The sequence below is a fragment of the Gossypium arboreum genome, chromosome 3 (genome assembly GCF_025698485.1).
Source record: "Gossypium arboreum isolate Shixiya-1 chromosome 3, ASM2569848v2, whole genome shotgun sequence".
Taxonomy (NCBI): domain Eukaryota; kingdom Viridiplantae; phylum Streptophyta; class Magnoliopsida; order Malvales; family Malvaceae; genus Gossypium; species Gossypium arboreum.
In genome coordinates, this window is record NC_069072.1 from 68038722 (window position 1) to 68053814 (window position 15093).

Genomic DNA, 15093 nt, shown 5'->3' on the forward strand with positions numbered 1-15093 from the left:
GGTTGAAGAGCTTCAGACACAACATGGACATATGTTAAAAAGCCTTGAGGTGACCAGAATTCATATATGCATCTTTGTTTTCTACTTTAGGCTTAAGTGGCCTTTTTGACATCCAATTATGTGAAACGGCCACACAGTTTTGCAATGTGCCCACTGTATTAGTGGTTTGCGTTGGGTACTAAGTTTTCCTTCTTTGTTGTCAACAGGTTTCTGTTCATAAAGTTGCTATGAAGTCATCAGAAGAGAGGGAGGAGGAAATTAATAGAACTGCAGAGATGGCTTCTGTTTTTCTTGCAACTCGTAAAGATACTCTGATAATGAGCAGCAGAGAACTCATCACTGGAAAAAGTTTGTTTCTTAATTCTCTTTGAAAATCCTCTCCAACCACTCAAAACCCTCATGCATGAATATGAAATAATCCTTCCTGTTTCTGAAAGACAGATATTAGTGCAATTATTTTGTTTGTACTAAAGGTAATTCTTTTTATTTATTTATTTTTCCTATTCATTGAAATGGAAACTGTTTTACCTTCCTCTTGATAGCTGCTTCTGAGAGTTTGGAGATCAATTTCAAAGTGAGCTCTGCACTGGTTGAAGTAGTTAGGCGGATAACTACAAGACCTCGTTACATTCTGGCCAAGGTACTTTAGTTTTATTCCGACCAAGCATTACTTGGTTATATTTTTCGCTACTCCATAGCTGATATATCTGTTGCAAGTTATATACGACCATCATCCAGGAAAGTTATTCATCAAATTTATTTTGATTTTATAGAAAATTTTTGCAGTAATTTCCACCAACTTTCATTCTTTGGAAACTGAAGATGATACAAATGTTTTTATTTGCTCCAAGCTATGTTTCCCTAATATTTTCATTGGAATAATGTTGTCATAGCTGAATTTTCTGGATCTACTAAATTGATAATTATGTGCTCAGTGATTAACCATTTCTTTAAGTTTACAACTAAAATTTTTGGCTAGAATCTTTCCTCATAAAGGAACTGGGGTCCCTGCGAGCTTGAGTTGCATTTGTGGGAGATTATTTTATACAAGTTTGGTTCCAAATATAACAAACTTGCAGCATACGTGATGCATAAAGATAAATCAGAAGTGGCAACAGATGATTAATTTGATGTTTCTGTCTTAAGCTCTTTGAAGCATATCTTGAGATTTATTTGTCTTTCTGAATTTTTTATTTCATTTTGTTGTTGTAGATTTTTATTTGAAGTGATATTTAACTTGTTATCATCTGTAGAAGAATTTAACAAAGGTCCCTATATCACTGCAATGAAATGCTTTGGATTTGCATTTTGTATATTCTTCATGTTAATTTATGTTTTTTAACTTGCTGGTTAGCTTTGATTCTGTAATGTTTGCATTTGTTACTTGACATGCAAACAAAGTAGCTCATGATTTGGCTAAGTTAAGTAAAGATAGTGACAGTGATTTGAGATTGATTACCCCAACATGTTACATGAGCAGATTTTGTATGACAGTATGAATGCTGATTGGTAAAAGTTGGTGTGGTTTTTTCAATCAGAAAGTTTTGAAGGAATATAATAGTCTATGCCTTTCTGTTTCAGGGTGGAATCACCTCATCAGACCTTGCAACAAAAGCTTTGGAAGCAAAACGTGCCAAAGTAGTCGGACAGGCCCTAGCTGGAATACCTTTGTGGGAGCTAGGGCCTGAAAGTAGACATCCCGGAGTTCCCTATATTGTTTTCCCTGGTAAATTCTGACGGGTTTTGTTCATGTTTTTTGATGAATTCTGCTAAAAGCAAAAAATTGATCCTTACTCTAGTAAATTACCTTTGTTAGGTAATGTTGGTGACAGTAAAGCACTGGCGGAAATAGTGAGATCTTGGGCTCGCCCACTCAGACTTTCATCGACTAAAGAGATCCTTATTGTAAGTATGATTTGTAGATTTTATCTTTTATTGTTCTTATTTATTATTATTCTTCCTCGGATATTGACGATGTTTTCTGCTTAAAGAATGCTGAAAAGGGCGGCTATGCTGTTGGAGCCTTCAATGTCTATAACATGGAAGGAGTTAAGGCTGTAGTATCAGCTGCAGAGCAAGAACGTAGTCCCGCTATTTTACAGGTCAGAAACTGGTTTTTTAAAATTACACAACAAGTATTGACATAAAGAAGACATTGTATCATTTTTCTATTGCACCATACATCGAGTTTCAAACTTAGATTAAGCTATTTGTTGTCCAAAAAGTAAACCATGTGACCTAATGCTTCCTAACATACCATTAACAAAATTAACATTTGACGGCCATTTTTTCACCTCTGACAAATTGTAAAGATTTGAGTGTAGGCACTGTTAAACAGGCAGAAATAATATTGTTGTATGCTAGTCATCTTAGAAGTGAAGAATTTATACATGATACAGAAGATAGAAAAAGGAAAGAAATCAGAAAAAAAAAATTCCCTACAAATCAACTCTGTGAATCAGCATAAGATTATGTACAAATTGTTACTAGATACAGAAAGACAATTAACACTCACCCTCAAGCTGGAGTATAGATGTCTATCATGCAAAGCTTGTCACTCAATATGAGGAAGTCTTCCTTCTTAAGTGCTTTAGTGAACATATCAACAATTTGTTTCAGAACTAGATCTCAATACAACTGTATGTTTTTTACTCTTCTAAGTTACTAGATTCCCACCTACAAAGGTACAATTGAAAGTTTTTAAGAAAGCATTTAATAAAACTGTTCTGTCTTTTATTAACTAAACAACTGAATTTAAATAGAGAAAAAGTCATAACCTAATTGGGAAAATAATTCCCTTATCCTAATAAACTAGTAAAAGATAAAATAAAATATTCCTAGAATATCTCAAATGATTTATTCTAAGATTTATCTACCTAAATACGAAAATATATGAGAATAAGTTTCTCTCAAATTCTTCTTGAGTTTGAAATACTCTAATTTCTACGTGCTATCATAGCTACAATTCCAAATTTAGAAATTCAATTTTGAAATTCTTTGCAGATTCCCAAACCCTAAAAATAAAAAATTGGTACTTACCTTTGTGGCCCTATTTTTTTTTTCTTCTCACCGCCACTCTCAAGTGAGCCACAGCTTCATTTCAGCCAAACCCCAGATTTCGATAGCCTACCTCCTTGCACGTGAGCCTCAAGTGCCACCAGAAGCTCTTGCGCCTTCGTTCACACACCAGCACGAGAAGCACACCTCCTTGGAGGTTGTTTCTCTGATCACCACTATCAACTTTGTGGGGGTTATTTCTAGCCTCCCTTGTTGTTGGCTCCATTGGTGCTGGCTTGAGTTTTTTATTTAAGCTATTTTTGGGTTTTGTAAGTCCTTTGTTTGTTTTTTTTTTTGAAGAAATAATTTGGTTTTTATTCTTCTCCTATTATCATTTAAAAGGAGAAAAAAGGAAATGGCATATAACAAGAAAATCATTAGCTTCGACAATCCCTCTTTTCAATTCAGTCCTATAAAGCTCGTTGGAAACAAAAATCCTGTAATATCACGATCGTGTTTGTTGTCCATTGTAACAGAAGTAGAAATTGAGAGAAACACTTATGTTATTTACACACGAGAGTATCGTACATATACAAGTTACAAGAGTTTGGTAAAGGAAATAAGTTGAGGTTAATAAAAACTCTTTTTGTCTAATATTATATTCACAACACTCCCCCTCAAGTTGGAGTTAAGATATTGATCATGCCCAACTTGTTACAAATGTAATCTACTCGACTTCGTTCAAAGCTTTTGTGAAGATATCTCCTAGTTGATCTTCAGTTTAAACATAACTAGTAGAAATTAACTTTTGATGAAAAATTTCACGAATAAAATGACAATCAACTTCAATATGTTTTGTTCGTTCGTGAAACACTAGATTGGAGGATATATAAAGAGCTGCTTGATTGTCAGATCACAACTTTGCTGGCAATGTAGTTTCTAAGTCGACTTCACTTAATAATTGATGCGCCCATACAGTTTCACACACAGATTGTGTCATAGTTCTATACTTTGATTCTACACTAGTTCGAGAGATTATAGTCTGTTTCTTTTCCATGAAACTAAGTTTCCTCCAACAGAAATGCAGTATCCTGTTGTAGATCTCCCAGTCAACATTTGATCCTACCCAATTTGCATATGAGAAACACTCGATATTAGTGTCTCTATGATTTTTATATAATAAAACTTGTTCTGGAATCCCCTTCAAATAACAAAGAATTTGCTCCAAGGCTGCCTAGTGTTTTTGCTGCCGAACAGTCTGGCGGCTCATGAGGGCCATGTGCAGGGATTTTTGCTGCCAAATTTCAAGGGTTAGCAGGCAAAGGGGTTGTGCACCTCATAAAACCCCCCTTTAGTGGTACATGAGAATACCTTAAAAAGTTCTGTTTTTTGATAAATTTGACGAAACTCAAATTATAAAATCAAGCCCTTAACTCTGATACCATGCAATGAAAATAGAAATTGAGAGAAAAACTTATATTATTTGCATATGAGAATATCATATATATATATATATATAAAAGTTACAAGAGTTTGGTCAAGAAAAGAAGTTAATAAAAACTCTAACAAAATAATGTGTAATATTACAACATTCATCAAAGCTATAGGAATGTTAGGGGTATGTTACTAGTGATACAAGAAAGCTTACAGTGAACAACCCCATTTACAATCAGTGGGACTCAAGAATTCCTTCTGATGGCAGGGTCATCCACTCTATGGAATCACAAATTTCCAAGACACATTTGTTGCTTGATATTGCAACAAAAATATGGGAAGGCAGCCGCTCTTACATACTCACTAGTTAGAAATGATGGTCAAATCTTTGAAATCCGGAACAAGGTTCATACAACTAAGTGGTTGCAGAAAGTAATGGAGGAATTAAAGTTGTTCGGAAAAGGAAAATTATCCTTGTAGTGTGACAACAAGGTTGCCATCAATGTCTTGAGCTTAAGTCATGTGGCTTTTGACAAGCAATTGGTTGATGTGTTCACTAAAAGACTTAGCAACAGAATCTATCATATTTTGGTTTGCAAGTTGAGCATGTGTGATATCTAGGAACCACCTTCAGGGGGAGTGTTAACTAAATTAACATTTAACAGCCATTTTTCATATCTAACAGATTGTTCAGATTTGATAGAGAGTAGGAAGATTCTTAGCATGATCCTTAGCTTTGATTTTAGGGATTTATTCATTACTAGTTTCCCTTAGGCATTTACTGTGTATATAAATTCAGTGCATTTTGTTCTTCACAAAATATATGAGAATCAGTTTTTTTTTTTTCTCTCAAATTCTTCTTAATTTCAAAATACTCTTAAAAGTACGACCCCCTGAGCCTGACATTGGATGGCTTATTTATGTCCAGCAACAAACCATTGAGGCCAATCTTAAATGGCATACATGTGTCCAACAGCTAAAATTGGGACCCAGTTTTTGTAATATCCTATGGCATTGGTGTAATTAAATTAAGAGATGCAAATTGCGTTATTGTAGCTGATCATAGGTTAGGGGAAGACCTTAATACTATGTAGCAGACACATGTGTCCGGCCCAACCTAGCCCAGCCTAGCCTGATTTGCCTTCATATAGTCCTGAATTTGCATACACAGCAAGGATACAGAAAATAAGAAACTTGAATACCCTTGTCAGCTTGAGGTTGTAGGGATTTCTTGGGAGGTAGGACAGAAAGGAGGAAGTATGCAAAATTTTAATCTAATGGTCAAGTTTTAACTGCCTTCCAATTTTAGCTTAGTTATCTGCCTAAAATGTTTTCGCCCTTCTTCCTATCTATCCTTCCTACAAAGACAAGTTGTAGTGTACTCCTTCACCACCATGTTCCATCAGTCCACCATCTTCAATTTTTTGGAACCTTTTCCATTTTTAATTGTTCTTTTTTCTTTCTTCAATGTGCATTTGATTTGTTTATGCAAGAAATTAGAGCAAGCCCCTTTTTCCTTGAAAAGGAAAAATCGTCTAAACACAAATCATATAACGTGTTTCTGAATTTTGGAATTCTTTTTCTTTAGTTTCAATTCCAGAAAATTTTCTAATATATTAATTTCTTTTCCAGGTTCATCCTGGAGCATTTAAGCAAGGAGGGGTTACATTAGTTGCATGTTGTATATCTGCCGCAGAACAAGCCAGCGTAAGTCTCCTTTGTCTATTAAACCTTATCCTGGTAATAGTAGTGATGAACATCTAGTTTGGGTTTACTAAGATGTCTCCTTTGTTTTCTTTCAATCACTTGTCATGCTAAAACTGAGTTGATAAAAGCTTTAGAGATTCCCAGCAGACATACAGTACACGTACAAACTGATGTTTTATTTTTATTTTGAATTTCAACTCTAGCTCTTTGAGCAGGGGGGTGCATTGTACCTACCATTGAGTAAAAAGCTCAGGATGAGGATGTTATTTGTTACTTCGTGAAGTAACATACAGTACATCTTCTGGATGTTGTTAGAGCTAATAATGTAATCTTAAGATATTTTTTGTCATCAAAAATCCAAGATTGCTGCTCTACTGGCCATCAATCTTGCGGGGGCGTAATAATATAAACTTAGGACTTCATTAAGCGCCACATAGGACTTAGTACGAAATTATCACCTGGAAGATGAAATTTATTGTAAAAAACATAATTACTCAAGTACTAGTTTTACAAAAACGGGGGGGGGGGAATTTGAGTTGATGCAGGGTATATGTATTGCAGGTTCCCATCACTGTTCACTTTGACCATGGTACTTCAAAGCAAGAACTATTGGAATCTCTTGAGCTGGTGAGTTGGCTTTTTTTTATATTAAAACCATCATACAATTTTGTTTGTGGAATGGTAATTATCGATATTCCTTGTGTGTTTAAATGGTACTAGTTTTTTATGAAACGGAATTTCTTTTTATCACTGCAAGGGCTTTGATTCAGTAATGGTGGATGGTTCACATCTTCCCTTTAAAGATAATATCTCATACACGAAGCACATATCAAACTTGGCCCACTTGAGGGATATGCTTGTGGAGGCAGAACTTGGAAGATTGTCAGGAACGGAAGATGATTTGACTGTTAAAGATTATGAAGCAAAGCTGACTGATATTAATCAGGTCACTGTGCTCAATCAAATTAAAAATGCTTAACTACTATCATTTTTCTATTGCTCATATCAAAGTTCACCTCATGAATTTTAGGCTGAAGAATTCATAGTTGAGACTGGCATAGATGCCTTGGCAGTATGCATTGGGAATGTACATGGAAAATACCCAGCAAGTGGCCCAAATCTCAAACTTGATTTGCTTAAGGTCAAGTATACCTAATTATCATTTTATACTGTAGCTTTTTTATTAAAGTTTCGATGCTTGTTGGTTCACATTTAACCATTGTGTTGAATTCTCTCTTAGTAGTGGCAGGCTGCATTTACTTGGGAGTATTTATCTTGTTCTATGCTAAATTCTGGTTAAGGATAGATGCCATGTTAAATGTTTTGACTAAATTACAGAATGTTAAAGAAAACATGATGCGTGCTTACAGTAAAATTCAATTTGATAAAAAATTCATCATATTTCGAGTTTGTGAAAAAGTCAATTAAACCTTCTCTCCTACATAATTTTAAATAAAATTCTCTCTATATTTCTCTCTCTTAGATGAAACTAAAACCATAATTTTCTTTTTATTTTATTTACTTTCTTTTTCAATTAACTATAATGACGCGTTATATTGGGATTAAGGCTTGCTGTTTGGTTTATAATGCCATATTTTTTAGTTAACCTTTTCAGCTTGATCATTTTTCTCATTCCATGCCAAAAATCATGTTTTGACTTGTTAAATATCTTGTAATGGATATCTTAAAAGGTTCCCGAAGTGTTCAATCTTGACCAAGTGCTCCAAAATTAAAAATATTATTGGCATAACTACACTAGTAAAATGTTAGTGGTAAATTTGGAATATTCACATAAATAGATTGGTAAATTTGGACCTTACCCCTCTGTTTAATGTCTACTTTTATTTCCTACAGAGGTTTGATTGAAATACGATCCCATGTTAATGCCTTGTATTGCAGTTAGATGCTTATAGAATATTATCCATTAATGTTAAGTAAATCTGCCTTTAACATCTTGTTAAACTAACTGTTTATTGTTTGTTTAATTACTAGTTCTTGATTTTCCAGTATTTTAGCATAATATCATTTTAATGAACCCATCCTACATAAATACTTGGTAGCGTAGATAAACCTTTCCTCGTTGTTCAGGATCTATATGCCCTAAGTTTGAAGAAAAGAGTATTTCTTGTGCTGCATGGAGCCTCTGGTTTGTCCAAGGAACTTGTGAAGGTACCATCTACCATCTCTGTGGGTTATTAATATATAATGTGATAGTTGGAAGTATGTGCTTATGTTTTGCATTAGATATCATAAAAGCTTAAAGCGAAATTGAAATTACCTTGGACAGGGTTGCATAGAGCGTGGTGTGAGGAAGTTCAATGTGAACACGGAGGTACGAAAAGCTTACATGGAATCCTTGAGCAGCCCCAAGGGAGATCTTGTACATGTAATGGCTTCTACTATAGAGGCCATGAAAGCTGTGGTTGCTGAAAAGATGCATCTATTTGGTTCTGCTGGAAAAGCCTGATGGGTTGGGGTAATCATTGATCCTACAAAAATAGAAGCTAAGGTTACTTGTTCTTTTCCCAATTTATAACATATTATGATCCTTTAGTGCATTAAAAACATTATGGTTCATTTCCTTTTGGAAAGGCTTAAACCAATAAGAAAAAAACTTGATTGAATTAGCAAGAATTGGGTTTGTATATCGTCTTATTTTGTAACCTTGTGTTCTTCACCGATTCGTGTTGGTTTCTAATACAAAATTCCGAAATCCTACTTATAAATGTAATAAGCATTATTACATCAACTTTATTTTATACATACACTTTCAAACTAAATAAGCATTATTCAACACATCAGTAACTTCCACAGGTGGACTCAAACATTGTTTCCTCCGTGGAACCCTAGTCTCCTTGCTACCTAATTTACCCATGGCTTTAATAGCTATAACCTGATCAAAATGAACCTTCTGATCTTTCTCACTCTTAGCTTTATTATGAAGGGCCTCAAGAAGTGCACGTTTATGCTTAAAAACGCTTCCCTTGGCTTTCATATAAAATTCATGGTACAGGTGCTTATCAATCTTCTTCATTTCCCTGTACTTTCGAAGGAGTCGCCTTAGGACTCGAGCTCTTCTCATCCACGAAAGCTTGGATGGTAGCCTTGCTTCCTTTGTTCCCTTTCTCTTCCCATATCCTTTTCTCCTAGGATTCCCAACATCCTTACCTTTCTTGTATCTCCATCCCGATCGACTTATGTTAGGCTTTTTTATAATAAGGTTATCCTTTACAAGCTTTCTTATGTCCATCCCTGCACCAACATTATTCCATGCGCCATTAATAAAAAATTATGGACTGTGGGTGAGTTGTTAAGATTAGCTCCCGAAAACGATCTAGTTAGTAGAATGTATCATAATTGATTTTAGCCTATAATGTTAATAAAATAGAATACATACACGCACTCATATAAATAGGAAATAAAGTGGGGACAGGGAGACATACTGGAATTTGCCATGGAGATAAGAATGGCCTCGCAGGGGTCGAGCCATACTTTATTCTTTCCACAGTTAAGAAGGCTAGCAGCCAGTCGCTTCTGTACCTTCAATGACACCATTGCTATTGCTATATCTACACTCAACTTCTATTTCTTCCCATTTATATATATATATATATACAAGTAACCGAGGCAGAAATATTTGACAATTGACTTTCTCCACTGTGCTTTTGGTTTTCTTTCGTGGGCTGCAAGTGTACTCCATGTTGCTTGTTTGACTTCTATCACCGTTTCAACAAGTCACTTCCTTCCTTTTCTTGGGGACAAAGTTTGTTATCTAAGAAGCGTAACTTAATCACCAGAATAATATTACATTCCACAAATATCCTTCTACCATTTTACTTGGGATTCATTGGCTTTTCGGAAATAATTTTAGGTTATACATATGTATATATATATATACACTAGAAGTTAAATTATGCTAAAAGTAATTTTGATATAATTAATGAGTATATTTTAAAAGTAAAACATGTATATCGATAAGTGTTAGGTGTAATGGTAAAATACATTGCACTTTTAGGAGAATATATGTTTGAACCTTAGAGATGACAATATTAGGAGGGACAATTACAAACTTTGAATATGAATAATAAAAGCGAATATAAAGAATATAAAATTAAGTAAAACACATATTTATCTTTATTTTTATATATTTTTGTAATTATTTCGTTTTTTTAGGTACTTTTGTTGAGTTGCTATTGGTAAAGTGTTTTTATATATATATTCTATGGGCATGCTTAATAATACTATTAGATAAATGATAAATGCTACAATATCATTGGAAATACAAATCATGTTTTATATAGATTAGTTTTTTATAAGTGCATGTGTTTATAAAATGTTATTATTAGTTAAGACTAAATTATAATATGATAGGGATAAACTTTGGTGGAAGATAAATTGTTAAAATATCATTGTTGGTGTGTGGGATAAAATTAAATTTATGAGAAATTGGTAAGGCTTTAACGTGTGTATCAAGACTATTTTCTTCAATGTTCTATTCGCTCTACCTATATTTTGGTGTGCAAAAGAGTTATTGAAAAATGAACTCCGATGATACAATGAAGTCCAATGACTATCTATATTTTAAACTGATAGAAATAATCCACTAAGCATTGAACGGAGCATAACAATGATATCAATTGTTATAAAAAGAAATTGCAGTATTTCTTTATGGAACAATTTAGGAATATAAAAGATGGTGGGAAAATAGAAAGAAACTTTTAATGTATTTTTCTGTGTGTCAAACAAATGAAATTTGGCTCCTATTTATAAGAGTTCTCATGTTTTTACTCGTGGAGTCAACTGCTCTAATAGCCAAAATTAGTTATATCTCTAATTGGAATTGTATTACGGACCTTTTAGATTATCTACTGAAGTAAATTTTCTTTCTCATAATATAAACGTTTTTACAATGCCACTTATAATCAGTTCGAACTTAGACAATCAATGAGCAAATATTTGTTTGTCACAATTTTGCTATGTATGTAAAACGTGAAAGAAAAAAAATACAAAAGATGTAATAATGAATTGTGAAATTAACTTTATTTATTTATTCATCGTTTAAATACATAGAAAAAAGTCATATCTTTACTACAATATGGGTACATTTTTCAACTCTTTTCCCTTATCATTACAGACACCTAATACTTTTTACATTGGGATGATATTATATACATATATATATATATATATATATATATATATTATTTTATAGTGCTATTAGTCACATTACGATGATGTACTTTGTCTCATTAAACTGAAAACTTGACGTTATACCAAGCGTTGAGTTGAGATTCTATCATGGGTAACTCAAATATTATAGGTTTGTACCTCATCCCTAAATTTCTAAATTTTCAACATAAATATGTTAATTGTCTATACCACATGGTGAAACTTTATATTTATTTGTGTCTTGAAAATTTACAAGATCAACATCCCCACCATGTTCAATTACTCATTTTTTCGCAAAAGAATGCTATCAAGGATATCCTTTCCACTATTGTCAAATTACAGTGATCACTTTATCTTTTCTTTTCATGAAAATATCATATTTAGCTAATTTATTATTTCTTGATGTAACACCCCTTACCTAGAATGAACTGATACATTCCAAGTAAGAGACGCCACATTTGGACACTAAAGTTAGCTTAACTCAAGCTTCAATTTCAACACTTCACTTTAACATAAATATACTCATTTGAAGTTATTTAAGTCATTTCTAAGCTTACTTTAAAGTTTGAATACAAACAGGGGTCGCTCGTGGCTTAAATAGGACAAAACAGAGTAAACAGGGTCAATATTGCGATATTGGGAAGTGGTTGTCACAAAATTGAGTTGATGTTACGACACTGAGCTTCGGAAGTCGTGACACCTAAAACAGTTTGCTTTAGTGACTCCAATGTCGTGACACCGAAGATAGATTACTTGGAACATGTTTGAATAATCTAAAATCGAGTTTAAACTATTAATAATTATCTCATATATTTTCTAAACAATTTTAGTACTCAAAATATGTCAAATTAACATTCAAAATTTTCATATAACTCATAAGTATATACTAAAGTAAAAATGTTAAGACATGGAAGACCACAGTTTTAGAACCACTAAGTTACTTATAACCAAATTTTATATGATTCAAATTCTATGTACATGCCACTATGTTACTCATAAGTGTGTGTAAATAATGACCCAATATCTTTTATATAAGGAGAGTTTAGAGAGTTTAACTATAATTAAACTTAATCAGTTTAATATTAGATTAATATAATATTTATCAAGATAAATATTAGATTAAATTTAATATTAAATCTTATTAATAGAATATTTATCTACAAGATAAACATTAAATTAAACTTAATATTAAGATAATCATTTTAATATTAAATTAATAAAATATTATTAAGATAAGTATTTAATTTAGTTTAATATTACATCTATTAAAATAATATTTTTTTGAAATAATTAATTTGAAATCAAATTTCCTAGTAGAGTCCTAGTAGGAGTGTAATTTTTTCATTTCTCAAACATCAAAGACCCACCGTCGTTGACCATTTTTCAGCCACCGGAATGTCGCAATCGCAGTTGCCAACACCCTGAGCTGGTTTGGTTTCTGTTGGTTCGGTCCAGGCCAATGACAGCTCGACTGGTCTGGTCCAACCACCGATTGTACCGTCAGCCAAGCTTCACATACCAGATTCGATTCGACCAATTTTTGGATCTTGGTCTCAATTTTGGGCTTCCAGGATAAATTTACGATCTCAAGTCCAATTTTTAAATTCAATTACCCATTGAGCCAATTGTTTGACTTGAAAATTAATTTTAAAAATATCATATTAATTTTAATTAATTTGGTTAATTTAATTTTACTTGATCAAAATTAATTTTAAAAATATTATATTAATTTTAATTAATTTGGTTAATTTAATTTTACTTGATCAAAATTAATTTTCCCACTAATCACTTAGATTTTCTAAATTAGATTTTCAAGAAATTTTTGTAATCAAATTATCTAGTTGAAAAATCCTTACGACTGCTCAATTTAATTCCACATCGAATAAATGAACTCAATTAAATAATGCCCAAAGTCATAGAATTTTCTTGTAACTCAAAAGCAGTCCGACCGAGCTTTTGTTGAGCTAGCGGAGGGACCAATACAATTAGGCTCTAGTAATTGCAATTATGTCCAGATGCATCGTTCTGATAATTCGCAATTACTTAATCATGAGTCAGTCTACAAAAAGTACCATTATTGAAAACTTCTTATTTTTTACCCTTTATGAAAGCAATTCATCTAACTGTTTTGTCCAATGACCTCATCATGTATGTGTTACTGTCATATGATATTCTTGATTCTTGTCAAATCTGTTTACTTAATACAATCTTATTTTATCTCATTGTCACCATTGTGTCTTCTTAATGATTAATATGATCATTATTAACAAATGACTGTGATAAATTGCTCGTTTGAGAACAAGCAACTCGTGACCATGTTCCATATTATCAATCCATACAATGCCAATGAGAGGATATTGTTAACTTTTTAATTGAGTTATGAATTCCACTATTGCTAGTAAAGCCATGTCATACACAAGTCATGTACCCAACATACTGGCTATCTGGTCAATCATCTTTAGAGCATAAGGCTCCATATATCAAAGTACATGAATTACATGCGTATGGTCAATGACTAACTCAGGATTTAGGTAAATCACACCATGAATATCACAAGTGAATTAATTCACAAACGGATTCAAAATTAATTCATATTGGGTTTAGTTTAATGTATCATTATACCAATTAATACATCTATATCTCTACCATTGGAGTCAACTGCTCCGATAGCCAAGACTAGTCATCTCCATAATTGGAATTGTAGACGACATAATAATCATTCTTAGTATTTGAATCAAATGCTCACTTTGATTCTTTTACGAGATTACGGGCTCATTTAGATTATCTACTGAATTAACTTGTCTTTCTCGCAATATAAACATTCTTACAGTGTCACTTATCATCAGTTTGAACTTAGATAATCAATGAGGTAATATTTGCTTGTCACAATTTTGCTATGCATGCAAAATATGAAAGAAAGAAATACAAAAGGTATAACAGTGAAATGTAAAATTTATTTATTCATCGTTCAAATACATAGAAAAAAATTACATGTTTACTACAATATGGGCACATTTCTCAACATAGGTTCCCTAATGAAAGAATGTGAAATCAGATTTTGATCCAATGCTAAATATCAAAAGATATGCTTATCTTGAGTATATGGACTAAATTGAATAAAATATGTTTGGCTTTGTAATTAAATATGACATGGATGGAATTTGATATTTTGTATTTGTTTAATTATCATACGTAGCTAAAGACGACGACGGGTCATCGAAAGGGAAAGAGAAAAGAAAGGTAAAAGTTGCTGATGAGTAATCGCGATATCAGTTTGTATTTTTATGATTCAAGAGTAATTTTATTGTTTGCATGTTCATTTTAATTGCATGATTGAGTATCAATGTGAGTATATAATGGTCGTATGAATTGATTTCTTGTGATTGGTATTGAATATCAAGATAGTAGACTAAATTGAATAGAATGGAAAGTAGCATGATTCAATAGAAATATGTTATGTAAAATAAAATTGGTTTGAAATATGCTATGTTGTATTGGTTTTATATGTGAATTGATAATGGTGATATGAAAATTGATTATATAATGTAATCGGACCATTGATTACCCTATTAGTTGTTCAGACAAAGTCGAATATAATTGACATACCATAGGGTCAAGTATAATGATTTGAAACCATCATTATTGAGCAACTAGGGGTGATAGTATATACATATGTTAATAGTCATCATTGTCGGGCAATCCGAGATGATAGAATAATTGGATTGTGACAACCATTGTTGTTGGGCAACCTAGGGTGATAGTATGTACATGTTTAAGAGTCATCAT

The 15093-nt window shown here is 32.6% G+C and overlaps 2 protein-coding genes across 2 annotated transcripts in view; one reads left to right on the top strand and one right to left on the bottom strand.

The window, feature by feature from the left end:
- The window catches only part of LOC108455708 (uncharacterized), a 49328-nt gene extending 40456 nt beyond the window's left edge, over window positions 1-8872 (top strand). The window contains exons 31-42 of the mRNA XM_017754244.2: window positions 2-49; window positions 207-348; window positions 543-640; window positions 1582-1726; window positions 1817-1905; window positions 1992-2102; window positions 6064-6138; window positions 6700-6765; window positions 6896-7084; window positions 7169-7279; window positions 8227-8307; window positions 8426-8872. Coding sequence (XP_017609733.1) covers window positions 2-49; window positions 207-348; window positions 543-640; window positions 1582-1726; window positions 1817-1905; window positions 1992-2102; window positions 6064-6138; window positions 6700-6765; window positions 6896-7084; window positions 7169-7279; window positions 8227-8307; window positions 8426-8605 — 1335 coding nt within the window. The 3' untranslated portion in view covers window positions 8606-8872. The remainder of the gene's footprint in view (window position 1; window positions 50-206; window positions 349-542; window positions 641-1581; window positions 1727-1816; window positions 1906-1991; window positions 2103-6063; window positions 6139-6699; window positions 6766-6895; window positions 7085-7168; window positions 7280-8226; window positions 8308-8425) is intronic.
- On the bottom strand, window positions 8576-9747 carry LOC108455709 (60S ribosomal protein L19-1-like). Its single transcript, XM_017754245.2, has 2 exons — window positions 9582-9747; window positions 8576-9390 (listed from the first exon to the last, which is right to left on the bottom strand). The coding sequence occupies exons 1-2, from the start codon at window positions 9691-9693 to the stop codon at window positions 8909-8911; spliced, it is 594 nt and encodes a 197-aa protein (XP_017609734.1). The 5' UTR covers window positions 9694-9747; the 3' UTR covers window positions 8576-8908.
- Window positions 9748-15093: the final 5346 nt, after the last annotated feature.

Bases quoted from the DNA above. Each gene is read 5' to 3' on its own strand.
- LOC108455709 (XM_017754245.2), bottom strand. From the start codon at position 9,693: ATGGTGTCATTGAAGGTACAGAAGCGACTGGCTGCTAGCCTTCTTAAC. The intron at 9,391-9,581 runs GTATGTCTCCCT...ATGTTGGTGCAG, and splicing joins TATCTCCATGGCAAATTCCA to GGATGGACATAAGAAAGCTT.